A 22,398-nucleotide genomic window follows, 5' to 3' on the forward strand; every position below is an offset into this window, starting at 1 on the left:
GGCTGTGTCATTTCTCAGAAGCCCCTCTCTGTGCCTGAGCCCCCTTGTCTCTAAAGTGAGGGCACACGGGGCCTGCGCAGAGGCGCTGAGGACTGACCAGCTGCCCAAGGGCAGTGCTCGCACAGCACCTGCCCAGGCGAACTCCGTATTTGCCGCAGTGGTGGTGGTACCACTACCATCCCCCTGTGGGGATCTCTGCGGTGCCGTCTCCTCCCAGTGTTCTCACCCCTGCACACTCACGGAGAACTGGTGGGGAGAAGGAGTGGGTGTGTCTGGTGACCGGGCGAGTGACATTTGCTCAATCTGGACTCTCAGAATCCACGCGGAGACCAAAGGGAGACAATGGGTTTTCGTGAAGCTCTGGTTTTCACATGTAGTTGTGGATGTTATGGCTGTGGAAGGACGGGGAGCAAACTCGTGGATCCCCTGGAGTTTGTGCCTCTGTGGTTGGATCAGACCTTCTGGCAGTTCATGGGGGATGGGCTGCCCCCCGGGTGGGGTGGGCAGGTTCCGACTTCCCATCAAGGTGGTAGATAAGCTTCACTCTGAACAGAGATGACACTGTCAGCCCAGGGCTGTGTCTGGGCCTAGAAATGTCAATATTTTGTTTGGCCATACTAAATTAAAGTAACTCAGAAATGTCACATTAAAAAAATCTGGATTCTTGGCTTTTTTGGAAAGGGCAGGGAATCTGGTAACAGGGGCCCACATTCCTGCTTGGAGCTGAGGCCAGAGCTGAGTGATGACCCCCAGCGTGTGTCTCCGGTGTCCATGGACCCCGCCACTCTCCGCCTGCCCGCTGCTTTTATCTGCTCCGCGCTGGTCACTTAGGGTACCTGCCTGGCCCCTAGGCATTGGAGTTTGCAGCCTCTGGTCTAAAACCCAAACATACTTGTGATACTAGAAGAGGTTTCATTCATGCACTGATCATTAACTTTTTGAAAAGTTATTTTAAAACAAGAAATCATTTGCCTTGAAACTAGAAGTGAAAATAGAGCAGTCATTGCTAAATATACTAGCGATTATCCTTTATCAGGGCTCTTGACACACTGAAAATATTTATCTGCAGACCTCATCATTTAGCACTTCTTAGTAGACACAGTTTTCCTCTTCCAGAGCTATCCCATAAACACGGGTTCCTCTTGAGTCTAATTGGATCTTGTAACTGAGGGAGGCGGGGAGCCAGGGTGAGAAAACTCAGCAGACTCCATCCAAGAATTCAGTTTACTCATCAGTTTTCCTTAGCTTAAGAAAAACAAGCTTCTGCCATCCTCCTCTGGGCCTGTTTCTGGGCTCACACTGGGAAAGGTCAAATAAACACAATAAATCCATTAGAAGGCCTTCATAGTAAATCCCTGGGGCTGGTGCTGTTTAGCAAGAGGCTAAAGTGATGCCGTTTCCCAAGTGGAAGTTGGCCTGACCTTGGCAATTTGCTAGAAAACAAGAGTCCACTGTGCCAGTTGGCCTTAGTGGTTGCAAGGAGCACAGCCCCAGGGCTGCTTCGGGAAGGGATGGGTGATTCTGGTGGTTGGCCCTGGAGAGGAGAAGACCCCTCACGTGGTCTGCACCTGCTTCCTTCTCCTCTCCAATGTCTTCAGGCCAAATCCCAGACAGAACCAGGTGGATTGAACAACCCGTTAGGAACTATCCCCATAGGCAGGGTCCTTCATCGAGGCCACCTCATTGCTTACCTGCCAGCCAGGGCTGGGCCTTGTGGGGTCAGGGGCCCACCTCCAGTCCATTCAGGGGCCTCTAGTGCACAGACAGTGATCTAGCGCTACCACATGGCGCTGGGTTGGGGTCCGGGGCATGGGGGCACTGTCACTGAGGGACAGAATCAGTAGGGCTGCATTTCCTTTGCAGTGACTGTCACCCTGCCTTCCCAGGAGAGTTTGGCAACAGAATGCGCCCCAAACCACACTGCCTGAATTCCAGTCCCATTTTTCACTACTTAACTGTGGCTTTCGGTGAGTTACTCTGTGCCTTGGTTTCCTCAGTCTATAAATGGGCTTTCATGATAGTAACTACCTCGCTGGGTCATAGTGAAGTATAAGTACAGTAAGACATAAACTGCTTAGAACATCTCATGACATAGGAAGTGCTAGGTAAGTCCTTGCTGTGACTATTCACATCATTATCATTATTATCGCCAGCAATCCAGCCAAAGAGCCCAGAACACCAAGATGGGCTTTGAAAATCTACCAGCACTCATGAGTGTCCTCATGCTTCTGCTTCCGATGAAAGATTGGAAGGAACATCCCCTTAGTAGAAGAGGCTGAGGGATAGGGCTGGATCAGGGTCCCACAGGGCTGGGGCTGGACCACGGCTCCTGGCCTGCTCAGACCTCTGGTCGGAATTATCTGTGGTTGTCGACATGCAGGCATCCCACACAGGGCGTCAGGTCCTCCGCTCACCACACCAGCTGCCTCTCTTGTTTGCACTTTGTCCTAAAGGACTACCTGCTCTGAAAACAAAATAGCTGTCATGTGACGATGGCCCACATGTGCCAGGGCCTATGCCGGGTACCTATCCTCTGCTCCCGTCTCGTCCTGCCCCTGCTCCCCGTGAGGCGGGACTTGTTCCCCTGCTACAGAGGAAGCAGCTGCCCTGTGAGACCAGAACTGGCTCTATGGCTTCTCACCCCAGGGCTGTGCTTCTCCTTCCCAGTGACGCCTTCCCCGCAGCTATGCTAAATTCTCAACAGACAAGAGCGTTATTACCCATTAACTAGAATTTAACTGTAATTCATCTTCTAGCCAAGCTGTCATTTGAGCCAGGTTAAGGGCAACTCATGACTCTTCTCATTCGCTTTTGCCCTTTCTCTTTTTTTGTTTTTAACTGATACACAGAATTGGATTAAACAGAATCTTTGGTCGTAATACACTGTCATCATTGGTCCCGTGCATAGCCCTCTTTTATTCTGCTTTGCTGATTCCTATAGTTATTTCTTACTAATTTAATGCCACCACGAATCCGTCATCCAACCCAAGGACTAGAAAATTGACAACCAGCGCTTCTGTGCCTCCGTGGTCTAGCCTTGCCCACCCCCATCCCCTCTGCCTCAAGGCAACCACTCCTCTGAATTCTGTGTTTCCTGTTCCTTGCAGACTTTTTAGACACCTATAGGATGTGTCTAAATAATGCCTTGCTTAGTTTAGTTCTCGAACTTTCGAGTTTGCCTCTTCCTTTCCCAATACCACACTGTGTTCATCGCCATGGCTTTAAGTAAGTCCTGCTCTCCAGCTGGCAAGTTCTGCTATCCCCACGCTCATTTTTCTCCTTTAGAAGGGGACACACCATGAGGAACGGGGGTCCCATCCCTGAGGGCCCCAACCTTGCCCTGGATGGGATGAGTACCAGCTGTCTCTGAAGGACCCTGCTCCCCTCCCTGGTCTGCCTATGTTGGACGTGCTTCTTTCAGTGTCTGTAGGGGCCGCCAGGTTGTTCCCATGGCTGCAGCAGCAGAGATAACTCCTAGGGGTGTTGGGATGATCCGTGGTGCAGGGTGCACGCCAGCCAGGCCCTCCCCCACTGAGGCTCTCCCCACGTGACCAGAGGCCGTCCTCGGCCAGGGCCAGGGTGTCCAGCCATCGTGCAGCTCCCTGGGGCGGGCTCCAAATCGAAAACAGTCAGATTTTCTGGGAAATTTTTCAGCTGAGTCAGGAGCATCTCTCCAGCAGACCCGCGGAGCCGGCACAGCGTGTTGCTAATTCTGTCCGCCTGCAGGAACCTTGCTGGAGGGTTCTTTACCTGCCTTAGGGCAGTAGGAAAGGGCTGCTTTTAAAATTCATTCCCTGCACCAGAAGAGCTGGGCCATAGTTTGCTTTGTAGAGATGAAGGCTCATTGCAGCTGTCTCCCCTCCCCCAGATACCCTCCCACTGGCCCAGCACCCACGATGTCCAAAGCAGAGCCACAGGGCTGGGCAGCGAGGACAAGAGCCAGTCCCTGCCTGTGGGAGCCCACAGTCTGCAGGGACGGAGACGACATCACCACTACGTCAGGTGATGCACAAGGTGTCACATGGTGTGGGTCCATCCCCCAAATGCTCCCAGTCGCCCACACGGGCACTTGGCTGAGACACCTAGGGTACAGCCTCTGTTCCCAATGAGGTAAGGACACTGACTTTTTTTTTAACAGACTAGACGTTCTCCAACAATTGATTATTGTTTCCTCAATGTGTCTTCTGGGAAAACTGTGAACTTTTCCCAATGTTACACAAAAGAGATTTCTTTGAACGCATCTTAGAGATATGCCTTCAGAGCCAACAGACATCCTTCTCAGCCCTCAGCGGAGATAACTCTTATTCATCCTCTAAAACTTCTCTTAGCTGCAGTCTCCTCCAGGAAGCCGTCCTGGACACCCCCTGGCTGGGTTAGGTGCCCTTCTTCCTGGCTCCCTCAGCTCCCCCTCCAATTCCTTCTCTTAAGCACAGACCCCTCTGTGCTTATTTCCGTCTCCCTGTCCTGTCTGTAGCCCCGTGAGCCTCTGTGTGCCTGGCTGTCTACTCAGGACCTGCAAAGCACGTTTGTAAGTAGAAGTCTGATGAATACACGCATGTGTGGTGAGTGTCACAAGTTGGACAAGACTTCATCCCCAGAGTCCACAAAACAACATTAGAACTCTGATATCCCTCCAAACCCTTCTTCAGAAGCCTTTAACCAAAACAGTGATGTTTTTTGTGCCTTGATTTTTCCATCTGCAGAATGCACCAATCATCTTACATGGTTCAAGTTTGCTGCTGAAACAGACTGGCCTTGGCCTTGTACTAGGGTGGAGGCTGAGCTCGGGGTCCTATCCAGCACAGCTCCCTACACCCCAGCCAGGCTCTCAGAGGCTGGGCAGGTGATGGGACCCTCTTCCCTCTGCCCACTCCTTCCCAACCCAAGCACACAGAGGTTTCTCCAGGCTGCATCTGCTTGGAGTTTGAGAAGGCCCAGTAGGGGCCAAGGCCACAAACCACCCCAGGAGGGGAGGCCCCAGAGCCCACCTGGAGCCATTCATTCAGCCTCAGAGCTGGGAGAGGGCAACAGCTAACACCCCCCTGGCTTCAGCAGGGCCAGGCATGGCTGCAAGGTGGGCGGACAGGCAGCTCCAACCCTGCCGAGATCTTGGCCAGCGGGGTAGAGAGTACTGGTGGATGGAAGGCCCTCGGACAGGGGATTCAGGTCACCGGATCCCTCGTCCTTCTGACAATGCTGTGGCTAAAATGAGCCTCACCTGGTAAAGCTGAGGACAGCCTTTGAGCAGCCAGCCTTGCTTTTGATATAATAGCAGATTGTAACCAGCTAGCCCCCTGGACCTGGCTCAGCACCACCTCCCCCAGGAAGCCTGCCTGGCTTGTGCCAGCAGCTTGGGAGCCACGGCCCTGGATTACCAAGGCTCATCTAACATGTATTTCACAGGCATCCCTGGCCTTGCCATTCACTTTTTCTTGTGTGTTGAAGCCTGATTTGATTGGGTGCAGTCAGAGTCCTTCCACTGCCAGGATTAAACGTGACTTCTGTTCTGTCAAGTGTCAGCTGGTAGAAAGGACCCCCAGCTTTCTTGCCAAGCCACTTGCCGCACTGGTACAGGCTGAGGCCCCAAGGAGGTTGGAGAGGCCACTCTGCCAGACGGTGGCCGAGGCCGGCCAGAGCCCAGGACTGCCAGCTGCTCAGCCACTTCCCAGGCAGCTGTGAGGCCGGCTCGGGGAGAAGGAGCTCTGAAGTGGCACTGAACACAGACGACCTGAATGCCAGAGGCTTCTTGTCCCCAGTTCATTGTCCAGCCCCCAACCTGGTGACCCCACAGCTACTCACCGCCCCCCCAACCCCCACCCCATCCTGCCTGCCTTGCCCCCGTACGCTTTGTCCCTGAGAATAGCGAACTGGTCAGCTTGGTGAGGAGGGAGGTGCAGAAAGGCAATGCTGATGGGCTGAGCAAAAGGGAGCGGGAAGTAATGGTCACAGTGGGGGTGGCTGATTCAGCATCCCTGGGGTCCTGGAAGGGGCATTTAGGAGCGATGCTGCAGTCCGTGGTGTGGCCCAGGATGTGTGTAGCCAGGTGGGGGAGGGTGGCCCTGAGGAGGAGGCAGTCCAGACCCAGGAGGGTCGTGCCTGTGGAGGATTCTGTCATCGGGGAGGTGGCAGGTATGGGTTGAGAAGGGACCGGGGAAGCCAGGCCAGAGCCCTGACAGGGACCAGAAGAGGACCCGGCCAAGCGGTGTGAGCCACAGAGGAGCTGGGACTTCTTCTAGCAGACGGAGGCTGCAGAGCTTTGTATGTGGCAGAGGAGCGAGGGGTCCTGCCCACCTCCTGGCCCTGAGACACCAACAGCGCCTGGGCAAGGCTGAAGGGCAGTGGTGTCCTGGGAGAGGAAGCTGGGTTCAGTTAGGGCGGGAGGTGGAGGGAGCTCTCGGAAAAGAAGTTGGGTTGCAGTTTTCTGTGTGGAGTGGCATTTCCAGAGGGCACAATGGGAGCTCTGAGGGTGGGGAAGCCAAGGGCTGGGGTCAGAGGTCAGGAGGCACGGAGCTTTGTGGGTGTGGCACTTTAGAGACACGACGGCCCCTGGAAGGAGGCTCTTCCAAGCATCACAATCTAATGGACCTTCGTATCACTCATTCTACTTCCCTTTGCTTCTGTGTTCCACTTACTCCCCCCACCCCTTTCCTGGAAGCTTGTGCCATCCTGTTTCTTGGATTCCTTTTTCATTTTGCTGGAATAACTCCTTAAGTAACTTTCAGGCTGGGTGGGTAGAGGCTCTTCTTTTAGAGCCACTGAACACATCTAAAAATGCAGCTGCTGTTCACTCCACAGCCATGTAGCTCCCCTTTGCCTGGGAGCACCGCAGAGTCTTTAGGTGAGAATATTTTGCTGTCTAGTACTGTGTCGGGGAGCTGGTGGACAGGCCAGCCCCTCGGGCACGTCCTCCGGTGGAAGTGTCTGTGCCCGTGATGCTTGCTGGCACCAAGTTCATCTGAAGATGCTGCTTTTGTCCCGGCTGTAGTCATACCCTTTTTGTTGGGGAAACAGTGACGCTTGCTAAGAGAAACCTCCAGATTCCAGGGGCTTTCTAGATATGAGCTGAGGTCTCTGTTGGCCATGATAGGGCCAATTGGTAGAGGTATGGCGTATTTTAGAAGTGAGCAGGTAATGACACATTTGTCCATTTGTGTAGTTAGCTAAGTGGGTTGACACTTGACAGGTGCAGACCCAGAAGGTGGGAGAGCCATGTCATTGGGGAGCAGGTGACACTTGGTTTGCGTCCTGAAAGGGGAGACAGGTTTCTGGCAGGCAGTACAGGGGAGGGTGTTCTAGCTGAAGGAATAGCAGGAGGGGAGGCCCAGAGGCATGCAGACAATCCTCTGAGTCTTTGGACACCAAAACCATGGTCTGCAGAAAGTGATTAGCACAGTGTCTGATACGTAGAGTGTGTGTGCTTGCCCACATGCGTGTCTTCTCCTTTTTTTCCCCCGAAAACCGTGTCTACTTAAGTTCAGATTTCAGGGCTGTCACTGAAAGCTTCCCCCATCTGCTGACCATTGTCTAAACTGTTCCGAAAGAATTTCACCTCTTGACCTTAAAAATGTTGATCTTCTTTCTTTTTCAAAATATAAATGCAGGAATGGGGGTAGGGTGATGGCTCACGTCTTGGCATCTCCTCACCATCAGCAGAGGAGACTTAAAGGGGCCCAGAGAAGAAGTTTAAGGCACAAAGTGCCTAGCTCTCCACTGTTTCATCATAGACATAGACCATCAAAACCAGATGAGCTAACACCCCCATTTTATTGACAGCAAAACAGAGTCCCTGGGCAGTTCTGTGGCTTACTGAGGGTCATGTAGGGGGTGAGTGGTGGAGAATTATGGAAAATACAGCTCCCTGGAGAACTTTGGAAATGATTGCCTTGCGATATTTTTAGCACAGAACAAGACATCCAGCCCTGGCTCCAGTAAGTCTTCATCAAGAGCAGAGCATTGTTGTCAATTAGGATGATGTACCGGGGCATTTTTAGGACCACGATAAGTAAATTAGTTCTATTTTTTAAAGGTACCTCTTGGGCTGATGGCCTGGAATCAGATATACTGTAGAGAGAACGCCTTTGGAACAAGGAGCATGTTGTGTCATACCATTGTCACAAGGCATGAATGGAGGTGTTGCTGCCCCCATTTTACAGATGAGAAAAATGTGGCTCTGTGAAGGTGAGCCAGCTGTCTGGCCCACTGGTGGTGGGAGCAGAAGCTGGATAGTTTTCTTTTAATAAATGTTTACTGCATTCTTTTTTCTTTTGGCCTTGCCACGTGGCATGCAGGATCTTAGTTCCCCAACCAGGGATCAAACCCGGGCCCCCTGCAGTGGAAGCATGGAGTCTTAACCACTGGACCTCCAGGGAATTCCCTGGGAGCAGAAGCTGGGATTCCAAACTAGTCCCTTCCCCCCACTTTGCCTGTTGGGACAGGTGGGAAGGTGCCTGGCTTGTGTCATATCCACACCTACCCACCAGGGAACCAGGGCACTCCTAACTCAGTCAGTGACTGATTTTTTTTTAATGTAAACTTGTTTTTGAAGTATAACATATATGCTGAAAGTGTACAAGTCTCAGGTGATTAAGCCTGATGATTTTTACAAACTGACCACACTGGTATTGCCAGACCTCAAATCAAGGAGCAGAACAATACCCACCCCCCAATCACTGCTCCCCACTAATGTCACCACTACCCTAACTTCATCATCCTGCTATTGAACTCTATACAGATGAGGTTACACAAAATGTACTTCTTTCACTCAAAATTATGTTTGAGTGATTCATCCATGTTATTTTTGCATGTAATTGTGGTTCCTTCATTCTCACGGCTGATTAGTATTCTACTATAAGAAGAGACACAGTTTGTGTGTGCATTCCACTGATGGTGGAGAGTAGAATTCTTGTTTCTAGTTTGGCACTTCTCTAAGCATCCGTGTATGTGCATTTTGGTGAGCATGTGTACAGCAGGGGGAGACTGTGGGCCCTAGGTTCAGTCTTAGTAGATGCTCCCAGTTTTCCAAAATGGTTGTGACAGTTTACACGCCCACCCGAAGCCATATGAGAGTTCCAGTTGCCCCACATCCTCACCAGCACTTGCTACTGTCTTATTTTCATTTTAGCCATCCTTGTTGGCATATAGCAGAGTCACATTATGCTGTTAATTTGCATTTTTCTGATGGTTCTTAAAGTTGAGCACTTTTTCATATATTTATTGGTTATTTGGATATTCACTTTTGCAAAAATGATTCCTTTTTAAGTTTATCTTTGTCAGAAAATATTTCTAAGAATGGCTTCCAGGCTGAAAGATGCTGTGTTTCTCTTGCCACCTGGGTGATCATTTCTAAACCTTGACACTTGGCAGTTCTAAAGCCAAAGGGAGTTAGAAAGAGGAGTTGGGGGATGGCCCAGGCCACACGGGACATCCTTGGAGCTCTGGAAGTTACTTTCTCTGTGTGCTTTGAGGTTACTGTGAAGTCGTCAGTTAAAGTTCCCTCAGAAATTAGGAGAGATTTTTTTTTTTTAAACAATTGCAAGATCTTTTTTTTTAATTAATTGATTAATTTGTTTATTTTTGGCTGCGTTGGGTCTTCGTTGCGGTGCGCGGGCTTCTCATGGCGGCGGCTTCTCTTGTTGCACTGGCTCTAGGCGCACGGGCTTCAGTAGTTGTGGCACGTGGGCTTAGTAGTTGTGTCTGCAGGCTCTAGAGCGCAGGCTCAGTAGTTGTGGCACATGGGCTTAGTTGCCCTGCAGCATGTGGGATCTTCCCGGACCAGGGATCATACCCGTGTCCCCTGCATTGGCAGGCGGATTCTTAACCACTGTGCCACCAGGGAAGCCCCGGGAAAGATGGTTTATATTTCACATTTAGAGCTAAAGGTGTGCTCTGCACTCCAGCCCCTCCCCCCTCCCTCGCTTCCTTTGGAGTTTGGGCTCTGGAGTGATTTCAGTGACTGCAGAGGAATGAATGGAAACAGAGCTCTTTCCTTCTCTTCAACACCTACCTGGGCAGGGAACACACAGGGAATTGAGTTTGCTGACCAGGCTTAGCATTTTGGACATTGAGGACGTAGTATGTGCCTAGAACTTTAAAGTGATTACAAAAGTTCTTAAGCCCTGGCAATGATTCTCAAACATTAACAGCTCAAAATTTTCCCGATGCAGAATGTGAGCCCATCTCCCGACATTTAGAGAAAGAACTGTTGGCCTCCTAGCAGACCCCACCTCATTAACAGCCCTGCCCAAGCTCATCCTCACAAAGGGTGACCAAACAAATGCCTGGATGGGGACGAGATAGCTAGAAGTGCTGAATGTCGGACACCTACTATGTGCTGGTCACTGTGCCAAGTGCTTTCTACTCTCTAACTCGGTTTAACTCTCACCACAAGCCTCCTGTCAATTAAGACCTGCCCTGTTCTCAAGGGGTTTACAGGAGAGTGGGAACTCAGACAGCAACCTTGTCAGGTAAGAACAATTTATTTCAATAGCTTGAAACAACTGTAGAAGACACGCCCCAAAGAAGCAAGTCAATTCGTTCATTTAACGGATGGTTTCTGGGCCATCCCCCTGTGACAGGCCCAGGCTGGGGATTGTTGGTCCATTTTACAAATGAAGAAACAAGCGCTCAGAGTACCCTTCACAAAGGCACAAACTTGCAGTTGGCAGAGCTGGAGCTGGAAATCAGGGACTCCAGATTTCTGAGGATCCCTGGGATATGCCAGAGGAGAGGGGTCTGAAGGCCGTGAAGAAAGGGACAGAGGCTGACCGGGTCCACGCTGAAATGGGTGGGCATGAGAGCAGAACAGGCATCTCGGTGGCAGGGCGGCCCATTTAGGTGGGTGCAGACCTCACGGCAGGAGAGGTGGGCACTGGTGAACTGGAAAGCGGTCGGAGCCAGAGTAAGAGCCTGGGAACTGCGTGAGCCTGGGAGACAGGTGACCCTCTCCTTCACTTCATACCTTAAAGCGATCTTCCATTATTGCATGGTGTTTAAGGGAGGCACCATGAAGCTCCACCTGTAGGCTTTTGGGCAGTGTGATTCTGGACAAGCCCCTTCACCTCTGAGCCTGTTTCCTTTTCTCTGAAGTAGGCATCTCTAAATGAGATACAGTAAGTCCCCTACACACAGTCATCTCTAAATGAGATACAGTAAGTCCCCTACATACGAACCTTCAAGTTGCGAACTTTCAAAGATGCGAACATTCATTCGCACGTCCAGTCACATAAGTTAGTCCACGTGTCTGGCGTACATTGTCACGTGCGTGCATCCTCTACAAGTGGTTGTGCTTTTGTGTACAGTACTGTCTAGAGTACAGTAGTACAGTATCTTTATTTCAAGCCCAGGATGTCCGGAAGCAAGCGTAAAAGTGGCGGTGTTGTAGCTGGTACTGCTAAGGAGTGCCAAGCGATAATGATGGAAACAAAAGTGAAAATAATAGGGAGAGTGGAGTGAGGCAAAAAGATGGTTAGACATTGCTCGTTCTTATAACATGAATGGTTCAACCATCGGCACGATTCTAAAGAACAAGTGCAAGATAATGGAGCATGTGAAGTCCGCTGTGCTGATGATGTCGACAGTGATATTGAAGAAGTGTGGAAAAGTGATGGAGGAAATGAGAAACTTCTCAGCGTGTGGTTGCAGCATCAGCGTCAGCGTTGAGTCCTGCTCAGCTTTATGCTGATTCAAGAGAAAGCTAAAAGCTTTTATGAAGACTTGAAGAAGAAACACGGCAAAGAATCAGAGGGTGCATCTTTTAATGCCAGCCATGGCTGGTTTCATCGGTTCAAGGCTAGAGACAACCTTCACAAGGTAAAAGTAAGTGGCAAGGCAGCGAGTGCAGATATGGTAGCTGCCCGGGAATTTCTTGAATTCTCTTCGTCCCAGAGAAAGGACTAAGAGAGACAAGAGGAAGAAAAAGTAACTGAAGAACTGAAGAGATTCACGATGCAGGAAATGGCAAGGGGATTTTCTTTATTTGAGGAGGCACTGTTCGTCTCTGAGGCACAGACCCGGATGTAAAAAGCTACACAGAGGTTGCAGCAGCTGTGCAGAATGCAATCCAGTGCTGCTGTGTCATCTATGACGAGAAAAAAAGAGCTACTACCCAGACATCACTGGACCATTTTTTCAAGAGGGTAGATAGAATTGAATCCAGCAAGGAACCAGAACCTGTGCCATCAACGTCAGACGTGAGTGAAACTGCAGCTTGCCCTCCGTCTCCTATTGCTGACGACCCTTCATCTCTACCATCTCCCACCTCCTCTCCCTCCTCCAGTCAGTAACTCTTCTTGCCTGTTCACTCGATGCCAGCCCCTGTATGCCAGCTGTTGTACTGTACTACTGTACTTTTCAAGGTACTGTACTGTAAGATGAAAAATGTTTGCTTATTTATTTTTTCTTTTTTATGTATTATTTGTGTGAAAGGTATTATAAACCTATTACAGTACAGTACCATATTGTGCTAGTTGTGCTAGTTGGGTACCTAGGCTAACTTTGTTGGACTTACGATCAAATTGGACTTACGAACGCACTCTCGGAACGGAACTTGTTCATATGTAGGGGACTTAACTGTAAACCTAACGTAGCAAAGAGACAGAACAGATGCTCAATAAATGTGGCTAAAAATAAGACAGTTTCCAGTTTCCGGCTGCCTGGGTCCAATTCCCAGCTTTGCCATTTACCAGCTGTGTGTCCTTGGGCAAGTGACTTACCCACTCTGTGTTTCTGTTTATTCCTCCTTAAAATGGGGATAATAATAATAGTTCCTACCCTAAGAGGTAATTTTTTTTTTTTTTACTGTATTACCTTTTTATTTTTTATTTTTTTACGTCTTTATTGGAGTATAATTGCTTTACAATGTTGTGTTAGTTTCTGCTATACAACAAAGTGAATCAGCCATACATATACATATATCCCCATATCCCCTCCCTCTTGCATCTCCCTCCCACCCTCCCTATCCCACCCCTCTAGGTCGTCACTAGGCATCGAGCTGATCTCCCTGTGCTATGCAGCAGCTTCCCACTAGGTATCTGTTTTACGTTTGGTAGTGTATATATGTCAACGTTACTCTCTCACTTCGTCCCAGCTTCCCCTGCCCCCCCGCACCGTGTCCTCCAGTCCGTTCTCTACGTCTGCATCTTTATTCCTGCCCTGCCACTAGGTTCATCAGTACCGTTTTTTTAGATTCCATATATATGCATTAGCATACAGTACTTGTTTTTCTATTTCTGACTTACTTCAGTCTGTATGACAGACTCTAAGTCCATCCACCCCTAAGAGGTAACTGTGATATGAGTTTGATACATACATTCACGTGAGTTGGTACAGATAAAGAGCTTAGCACAGCACCTGGCCACATAATATGTTTTCAATAAACAGTAGCTACAATTATATTTCATCTCTCATGTTGCCTGGTAAATAAGTAGCAATTGATCATTAAATAAGGCTTTTAAGGTTTTTTTCTCCCCAGCATCCAGTGGCACAGGCAGCAAGCATTAGTGCTATAGGAACTAAAAGGAAATCATGGGAACTTGCAGTGGGCAGGTCAAGATGTCAAGGATGGGAAGATTCGGGTGGGGAGGCAGGGAAAGGGGTTCACAGAGGCATAATTTGGGGGACTGTGCCAAGCTTGGATGAGAACCAGGTGGGAGACAGTGAGAGGAGAGCTGGGTGCAGGGGCATTGCTAGGGGAGAGATGGGGACACCTAGAGGGGGGTGTCAGGTGTTGGCCTAGGCATGGTGACCATGTGACCGCAAGACTCGGGGTGAGTAATCTGCTTTCTAGGCCTGGGAAAGAGGGGATGCCCAGGCCTCCCTAGCTAACTTCAAGGGTTTGTATGAGGATCAAAAGAGGATACGGAGGTGGGAGTGTTTAAAACCACCAACACTCCGCAAGGATATGCAGCCTCGCCCCATGTGAAGGAGGGCTGGGTACGCTCTTGTGTGTGGCTTCCAACGCACCAGCCAAGTCTGGGTTTGATTTTAATGGCTCTCCTCATTAACTCTGCAGCTCCAGTAAACAAAAATTCCTATAAAACGCACTCTCAACAACCTTCCCATTCCTTCCATTCCCTTGTGATATTATTCCTCTCACAACTCTTGTGTTAGTGTTTACCACTTACAGTTTTATTGTATCTTAGCACGTTACAGAATGCTTTTAAAACATCACTTGTTCTGTTGACAAAAAAACAAGTGCTAAGATGCAGCATCAGGCCTCTAGCATGTTCCTGTGGGTTTGGGGAAACTAGGGCTGCAGAAGCCGCATGAAACAACATGTGACCACCACCCTCTTCATTCCAGATCCAGCTGATCAGCACCATTCCTCTCCCTCCAGACCTCCCAGCCTGTCCTGTCTTATGCCTCCATGCTTTTACCTGTTCTCTCTGCCTAGAATACCCTCCCCAACCTCACATCACATAAAACTCCTATTCACCCTTCAAAACCCCTTTCCAGTATCCTCTCTTGGAAGCTTTCAAACAACGCTTCCATATAGGAACTTCTCAGTTTCTGTCCTTGTGCATTTAAGAATTATTGCATATGTTACACTCTACTACAATTATTCACATATCTAAACTCCCAGACCTCGAGCCTTCCTTCACACCCAGGGCTGCCATTGGCCTTGGCTTAATTATCTCTGTATCCCCGGAGTCCAATTAGAGGGCCCGGAAGAGAATAAGAGCTTCATAAGTATGTCTGCAATAAACCTAACTAAACCTCAGTCCTATGTCCAGAGGTTCCATGGCTTATGAATTCTAATTCATGAATTTTTTCTAGAACTGGACATTTGAAGAATGTCCACTCACCATCAAAAGAGGCTAGAGGAGAAGTTTGAGGGTTCAAGGGCATTTCAAACAGCCCCCGCCACCTCACTTGTTTCTAAAAGGAAGCCCCCTGCAGATCCACCCTAGGTCAGCGTCTCTCATTTTATCACGACCTGCAGTGAAAAGTAATTTTTACATTGAGACACACTGAACACTTACATCAGAGACAGAGCTTTCGTGGAGCAGTATTCACCCCTTGCTGTGGGCATTGCTCTCTGTTTCTTCTTTCTTTTCTTTTCTTTTTTTTTTTTTTCTAAATCGCTGGTCACCACCTAATGAATTGATTCCATGTGTCCTTAGTCAGGTTGGTTGCATCCCACAATTTGAAAGACACCTGCTCTAAGCCTTCAACTACTATAACCAGAGAAGGCATCTCTGAGGAACCCGGGGCCCTGAAGGGTAGCTCAGGAGCAGGCGGGCAGGGGGTGGGCAGGGGTGAGAGGTGTAGGGATGGCTCTGGTGAGACTCTAACTCTCTTCCCTCTCGTTGTAGCCGAGCCCCTGCCGTTGATGGACCTGTGCCGGAGGTGCATCCGCCTGGCCCTGGGCCGCCAGCGCCTACAGGACATCGGCTCCCTGCCGCTGCCTCAGTCTCTCAAAAACTATCTGCAGTACCAGTGAGCCGGGGACAGAGGGGCAGCGGAGGGCACCCACAGCCCCAGGCCTGTCGCTTCACGGTCACACTGCTGTACATCAGGAAGGAGTCTCCCTCCTCACCCTGGTTTCCCAGGACATTCACTTCTTTGAAAGGCCAGGACATCTTCCCACTTTGAAAATGAAATGTCTGTTGCCAACAGTATTTGCTGCCTTGGAAGCAGCCCTCCCAAGTCAGACACCTCCTTGGAAGCCGGGAAGAGCCCGAAGCCTGCGCTGGGTGGAGATCCTGCCCGCTGAGCGGGACACAGCAGCCAAGCGGCCACCGGTATTGATCCGAGAGCCTGTTTCCTTATCCAAGAGAATGAATAAAACATTTGGGCAGGAGACTTTCTGTTGTGTGCCCCGCTGCAGACAGGGCCAGGGGAAAACTGGCCAGCTCCGGGAGAACATTGCCTCTGAATAATGCATGGTGAAAGCAGCTTGATGCCCGTGCCCCTCTGGTTCCCCACCCTTCCCAGGGCAGCAGGATTGTCATGACACTTTAGGACTTTGCACCCCTTTGAGAGACCGTTACCTAGGGATGCCCAGCTGCGGAATTGGCAAGTGGACAAAACCGTGTTGAGACACCTCCCAGCTTACCTCTCTGAACGTTGTTTACTTCCCCTCTCTCTCGCCGTCCTTCCCCACCCGGACCCCCAGTCTCTGGATGCCCAGGGCACCTCTATTCAGGGAAGCTGAGTCTGACAAATTCACCCCAGGGAATGAGCGTATCCTTTATTATTGTTTTAAGTAGCGTCGCATTTTAAAAGAGTGTGGTGTGGGCAGTACTTAGTCCAAAGGTGCTAATGGGGGAATTGGGGGCCTTGTGACACCCACGGGGGTGATGTCCTCGGGCTGGGGAGCCTTCCTGGGGGGGCTGAGGGTCTCCAGGCAGCCGTCCATTCAGGATGCAGCCTGGCCGCCACAAAGCTTTATTTGAGCGAATTATTTTTTCACTTGAGGAGACTTGTACGAGTTTGTTTCTGTTTCACATGTGTGTGTGTGTGTGTGTGTGTGTGTGTGTGATGTGCTGCTTATTTATCAGCTTGGGGACATGGGGGCAGCTTTGTAACTGGAAGGGTGGATGTGAGGCATCTTCTCCGCCCGCCCCAGCCTGTCGTCCCTCCGGGAAAAATGCTGCTGCCTCCGCTGCCACCACCAGGCATCTCTCGCGTTTCCAACACTCTCTGCCCAGACTGATTTTTAACTGGAAATTGTCACAGCAGCGGGACACCAGAGCCCCAGACGGCACTGCCCCCTGCCACTTCAATGTGAATTCGATGAATGAAGAGCGTTTCTAATAAAGTTTGGCATTCAGTCCTTCAGTTTATTCAGTGCTCTTTGGGAAGGGACCGGGAGGGAGTCTTCTATCAACCTGGCTGCCAGACCTTCAGAAGGCAGGACTGTGCATCTCTCTCCAGGCACTCCCCGTCTCTTCTGTCTGGTTGTCCCCATGTAATCCCAGACTCTAGTCATTTTACAGAGGCCTGCCCCGGCGGAGACAATGGGCCTGGGGCCTGGGGCCGTATAATGCTAGCTTCCATGGTGGAAAAACAGGCCAAATTATTGATGCCAGGGCCGTGATGTCCACAGGGTGGCTTTTTAGGGGGCAGAGGGTCAAGCAGGGTAAACCCTAAGGGCCAGCAAAGTGACCCAGAGGTGGGGCTGGATGCGACTTTGGAAGTGCATGGTGTCACCAAGGAGCAGTGCAAGTTGCTGAAGGGTGAGTGTGTGAGGTGAGGAGCCAGTTCAGGCTGGGGTCTAGGTCAGGACTAGTGCAGTATCCACTCAGTAGTACAGGCCACCGACACACACTGTGTCAACCTCTGAGGACCCAGCGCTCAAGCAGATCTATCCCATCTCCAGCGGGGACGTTTACGGCACAGCCTAATAAAGTGATAGGGAGCTCACGAAGGGGTTGGGGAAGATAGGGCCTGAAGGGAGGGCTTCCTGGAGGAAGAAGCACTCTTCACACCCGCTTTTTAAGGGAAGACAACCTTGGTGAGAACAGACCAAAGGAACCAGACATGCCGCACCTGCCCCCAGGGGCTGTGTCCTCCACCACTCTGACCTCTGACCTGGGCTCAGCCTCAGGCAGGTTTGGACTGTGGAAGGGCAGCTTCCTGCATAGGCGCGGGCTCAGGCTTCAGGGTCAGGAGGCCTGGGTTTGAGTCCCAGCTTTTTATATGCTGTGACCTTGGATAAGTCACCTCCTCCTCTACACAGTGTAGGGGCTGAACCCTACAGGTGGCCAGTGGATGAGGACCCTTCCTCTCCCAACTCATAGCGTCCCAGTTTCAGCACCAGCTTTCCAGCTTGGCTGCATCCGCCTTGCTTATGCAATTGCCTCCCCCCAGCAGTGCCCTCCCGGTCCTCACTCCACCCTCCTCCAGGAAGCCCTCCTTCACCACCCACCAAACTCTGCCCGCTCTGAGAGCCAGCTCCACGCCTCCTGGGCTGATGACACCTCCCCTGGCACCCAGGACCCTCACCCAAACACTTGGAATGGAGCCCCTCTCTGCCCTGTGGCCTCATCTGCTCAGTAGGCTGTGAGCCTTGGGGCAGTAGGACCGGTGCCCATTCTTCCCACACAGCCCTGGGGCCAGACACGTGGACTCAGCGAAGGCCTGGCGGTGGCAGGGAATGAGAAAATACCCCCTTTATAGCTGGGGTGCCCATGAAACCTGCAAGGAAAATCCTGGGGGCAGAGAGGAATTCCTGCTGGATCCTCCGGGGCACCACGCCTCTGACTCCCAGGCCATTCCACGGGTATTGTTGGGCATTTGCACGCGCCCAGCGCTGCCTGGGGACAAGAGGGAGATGTGGCCCTGCCCTTCTGGAGCTCATGTTCTAAGGGGGAGACAATGACTCAGAAGAAAACAACCGTGAGATGACGTCAGAGGGAAGAGATGAGCTGGGCCGGGGGCTAAGAGCAGGGGGCAGAGGGACCCCATTACTGAGGGTGATCAAGGAAGGCCTCTGGGGAGATGCTGAGTTCTGAAAAAACAAGACGGAGCGAAACACGTGAAAGGCAGTGGTGGAGGGCTCTCTCAGTAGGGGGAACTTCCGGCTGTCCCACCCTGCTCAAAGCGGGGAGTTCTGTGCCCCGATGAGCTGAGCTGAGGTCAAAAGCCCTGCGCTGCACTCTGCCCAGGCTCCTGTTCAGTTTGCCTGTGTATGTGCAACGTATGTCCAGGGTTCCTTGTGTATCAGTACCCTCACACACACACACACACACACACTGATGGCCTTTCCCTGGCGGACATCCTGGACACCTCATGACCCTCCAGGGCCAGTGCCCATCATCACCCAGCCCCAGACCCTCCCATCCCCGGCATCTTCTCTGAGGTTCCTGACAGCGGCACCTGCTGAAACAGTCCTGCTAATCGCTTTTTAATGGTCTGCAGAAGAGCATATGGTGAGCCCGGTCCCCCACAGATCTGAGCCCTGCTGAGTCCCCCCGTTCACACTTTACCCCAATGTCACATTCCCACTTTCTGGATCAAAGCCGTCCCTCTTTCCCTGGCTTTCTCCCCATCATCACTCATGCCATGCCGCTGGCTACTTTAGGGGGCTGTCTTTCACGAAGAAACAGATTTCATCACCTCACGATGTTACAGCCAAAAGGGCAGCAGGTGGCAAGTAGCACAGTTACGTGGCGATTGACCTGCGCCAGGACAGCTGTGCCCGCTCCCCGGGACCTGGCTGCAACAGAAGGTACATCTGTGCCTCGGCAAACGGACAGGAGACTCTGCGGCATTGCTCTTCAGGTCCTTGACAAGCAGTGGAAATCTCCACTTTTAATCCAAAACACGAGGAGCTGGTCTGCTGTTCCGTCTAGTTCTGGGGCCCTGGGTCCCATCCCAGACTGCAGATGTGTTTTGTTGTCCTACTTAGAGAGTGTGTGTGTGTGTGTGTGTGTGGTTTAATAAAATTGAGCTCAACTCAGAAAAGTCAAGTAATTGAACAGAAAATCCAGAAGCCTCTGACTCCTCTTGAAAATTAGGGAGGTGGGGTAAGACCAAGCACACGTTCCTTGATGGCGATGCTGGCAGAGGCTGAGCAGTGACAGCCCCTTGAGAAGGGGCCTCTGTTCTGTGATCCACCCTTGGGTCCCCCCCTCCCAAGTCACATCAGGCGTTAACTCTCCGGGCGTTAACTGTCTGGGTCTGGATCAAGACTTCTGCATTCGCCTCTCTGGACTATTACCAGGACATACATCAGCTGGTAAACACACACACACACGCACACACGCACAAGCACGCACACGCATACCCCAACCAAGCGAGGCTTCAGGAGGGGAGTCTGGGAGTTCTGGACTTGACTTTGAAATACCTCACATGCTCAGCCACTGGTGTCCAAGGAGCTCACAGACACCCAGGATCTCTGCCCAGACACCAAAGATGACCTGTGGTTAGATGGTGAACTCGAGCACAAAGACAAGAATTCTTGGGTCCTCCTGTTAATGAGCTGGGTGATATGATTAGGCAAGCCTGGCTGCACATTAGAACCCCTCTGAGGAACTTTGTAAAACGTCCCAGGGCCCAGGTCCTTCCCCAGACCAACTGAATCAAGACCTCTGGGGGTTGGGGTCCCTGCTTTGATAGTTTTAAAGCTCTCCAGGTGAGTCCAATGTGCAGCCAGGGTTGAGCTCCCCTAGATAAGGTGCTGAATTACGTCATCTCAGTGAAGACACGGTTGATGTTAGAAGGTACAGCCGTCCCTCGGTATTCACGAGGGATTGGTTCCAGGATGCCCCAGGGATACCAGAATCCTCAGATGCTCAAGTTCCTTATAGTATAAAATGGCATAGTGCGGTTGGCCCTCGGTAATCACAGGTTCCACATCCGCGGAGTCAACCAACCGCAGATCGATCTGGTTGGTTGTATCGGAGGATGCGGAGGTAGTGAATACGAAGGGCCAACTGTATATCATAGACTAGAGAAAGCTGCCCCAGCCCACCCAGAATTCTCAAAGAGGAGAAGACTTTGAATGGCGCTTGTCACCAATGTGATTAAGTCCAAAGGCAGGGAGTCCTTCCCAATCCTCTTCCTTCCTTTAGTGATGTTGACCTGGTTGCTCTCCAGAACGGGGGAGGAAGGACCAGCCACTTCTGCCCTGATGCTGCACAATTCATGATAGATTGATCCTAGCCCCACCCGCTCCTGTCCTGTGGGGCTGGAGGTGTGAGGAGAATGTCTCAGAGAGCATTGCCATAGTCCATCAGAATAACTGTAGAATAAAAGGTATGGGACAGACTGAAGATGATTTGGTTTTGAATAGAAGAATTTGAGACAGTGAGACTTGGCTGTAAGAGTGGTTTGGTTCCTAATATTTCCAAACTTTGCTTCCTTAAGCAAGATGATACATTTGGCCAATAATAATGATGCCGCCTCCACTTTCTTGATGGGTTTTGGGAGAAAATAAGCCAGTGACAAGCCAACTCTGGCTTGGCAACCGTGTCCTTACCTGCTTTGTCTATGCAACAAATAAGACTCTTTTCCTGAGGATCCCTGGCATTGGCTGAGTGCCCAGCCCACCAGCCTGTGTGGGAGAATCAGGGTGAGTCCCGTTTCTTCCAACTGGCACAGAGCCCTCAGTTATACTGTCCCCGTGCCTGGGGATTTTTCCATCCAGCAGAGATAATATGCTAATGATTTGCAGCACAGGGATGGCATTTGAAAGGAAAAGCTGCCATTCAGTCATCACTTTGAGTCAACAACTGGCTGTGCGCCAGGCTTTGTGCCAGCCCCAAGGGGTGTCTTGCTCCTGCCACCAGGGGCACCCCACACCCCAGCAGAGGGACTGACACACAAACTGGTGGGTGCAAAGCCCAGTGCCTGCTGACGGTGTGAGCAAGGGGCCCAGAGGAGAGAAGGCCCAGCAGAAGCAATGTGTGGAGGTGGGAAAGGGCTCAGAGTGTGGTAGGGAACGCCCAGGTGATGGAAGACGAGCTGTGTGGAGGCAGGGTGCAGTGATGCAGAATGAGGGCTTGTAAGTCACGCTCAGGGATAAGGGCTTGGAAGGGGTCGGGGTTCCAGGACACAGCCAGCACACTCAAAAGGGAGGCTGAGGAGAGTTAATAAAAGGGCTTCACACTCAGGTGTGGGCAGGGCTCAGGGAATCCAACCATTGAGAGTGAAGCACCCTGCATCAGTGGGAGGGGAAAGTTGTTACATCACTAGGTTCAGAGGGCTAAAAGAGGGGAACGGTAACTGGAAAAAGGGGACCTGCAGCTGGAAGAGAGCTATGGCCTTAGATGGAGGGACACAGCCTGTGCCAACCACCGTCTGGCAAGGAGAGAGCCGAGGCATAAATACTCTGACCCATCTCTTGTCCCTCCTCCCATCTCCATCCATGCCTCCCCATTGGTTGAAACCCCAGGGAGCACAGCAGGCAAGGGAACCTGATTGGTGTTGTCCTTAGAAGTCCTACAGAGCAGGGCAGAGAAGGAAGAATGTGGATCTATGGGTGTCAAGAGAACAGTCCATAGACTTTATCCTAGAGATCTGCGAAATTCTTTTTTCAAACATAGTTGCAAAGATCCAAAACTTTAGTGAAATAGATAAAAGCCAGTGTGTTCCAGATGTGTGTGTTGGGGGTGCTTTTGAAGCCCACCCCTCTGCCTCTCCCACCTCAACATCAGAGGACAAACGGCTGAAGCATCTCCAAGGAGCCTTAGGCTACCGTCAAAATGATATCCTTCTGAGTAACGAGAAGCAGCAGGGGCAGGGCCTGGACTAGACTTCTTAAATGCTGTTGCAGGAATCACAGCAGGCTTGAGGCGGGAATGATGAGGGTTAGTCTGTATCTTTGTACAGCCTTCCTGGAGGGTCTGTGGAAGGGGACTTAGCACGCAGGTGAAAGTAGAGGTGGGGAAGTCGAGGGCAAGGCTGTTGGTCCCAGGGACCCTTGGGAGTAGGGGCTGGGGAAGAGAGAGCCAG

General features: G+C 51.1%; 1 protein-coding gene across 1 annotated transcript in view; it reads left to right on the forward strand.

The window, feature by feature from the left end:
* SPSB4 (splA/ryanodine receptor domain and SOCS box containing 4) overlaps positions 1–16,769 on the forward strand; it is an 86,131-nt gene extending 69,362 nt beyond the window's left edge. The window contains exon 3 of the mRNA XM_057544860.1: positions 15,312–16,769. Within this exon, the coding sequence (XP_057400843.1) occupies positions 15,312–15,439 (128 nt within the window). The 3' untranslated portion in view covers positions 15,440–16,769. The remainder of the gene's footprint in view (positions 1–15,311) is intronic.
* Positions 16,770–22,398: the final 5,629 nt, after the last annotated feature.

This window comes from Balaenoptera acutorostrata, chromosome 4, assembly GCF_949987535.1.
Source record: "Balaenoptera acutorostrata chromosome 4, mBalAcu1.1, whole genome shotgun sequence".
NCBI classification, from domain to species: Eukaryota; Metazoa; Chordata; class Mammalia; order Artiodactyla; family Balaenopteridae; genus Balaenoptera; species Balaenoptera acutorostrata.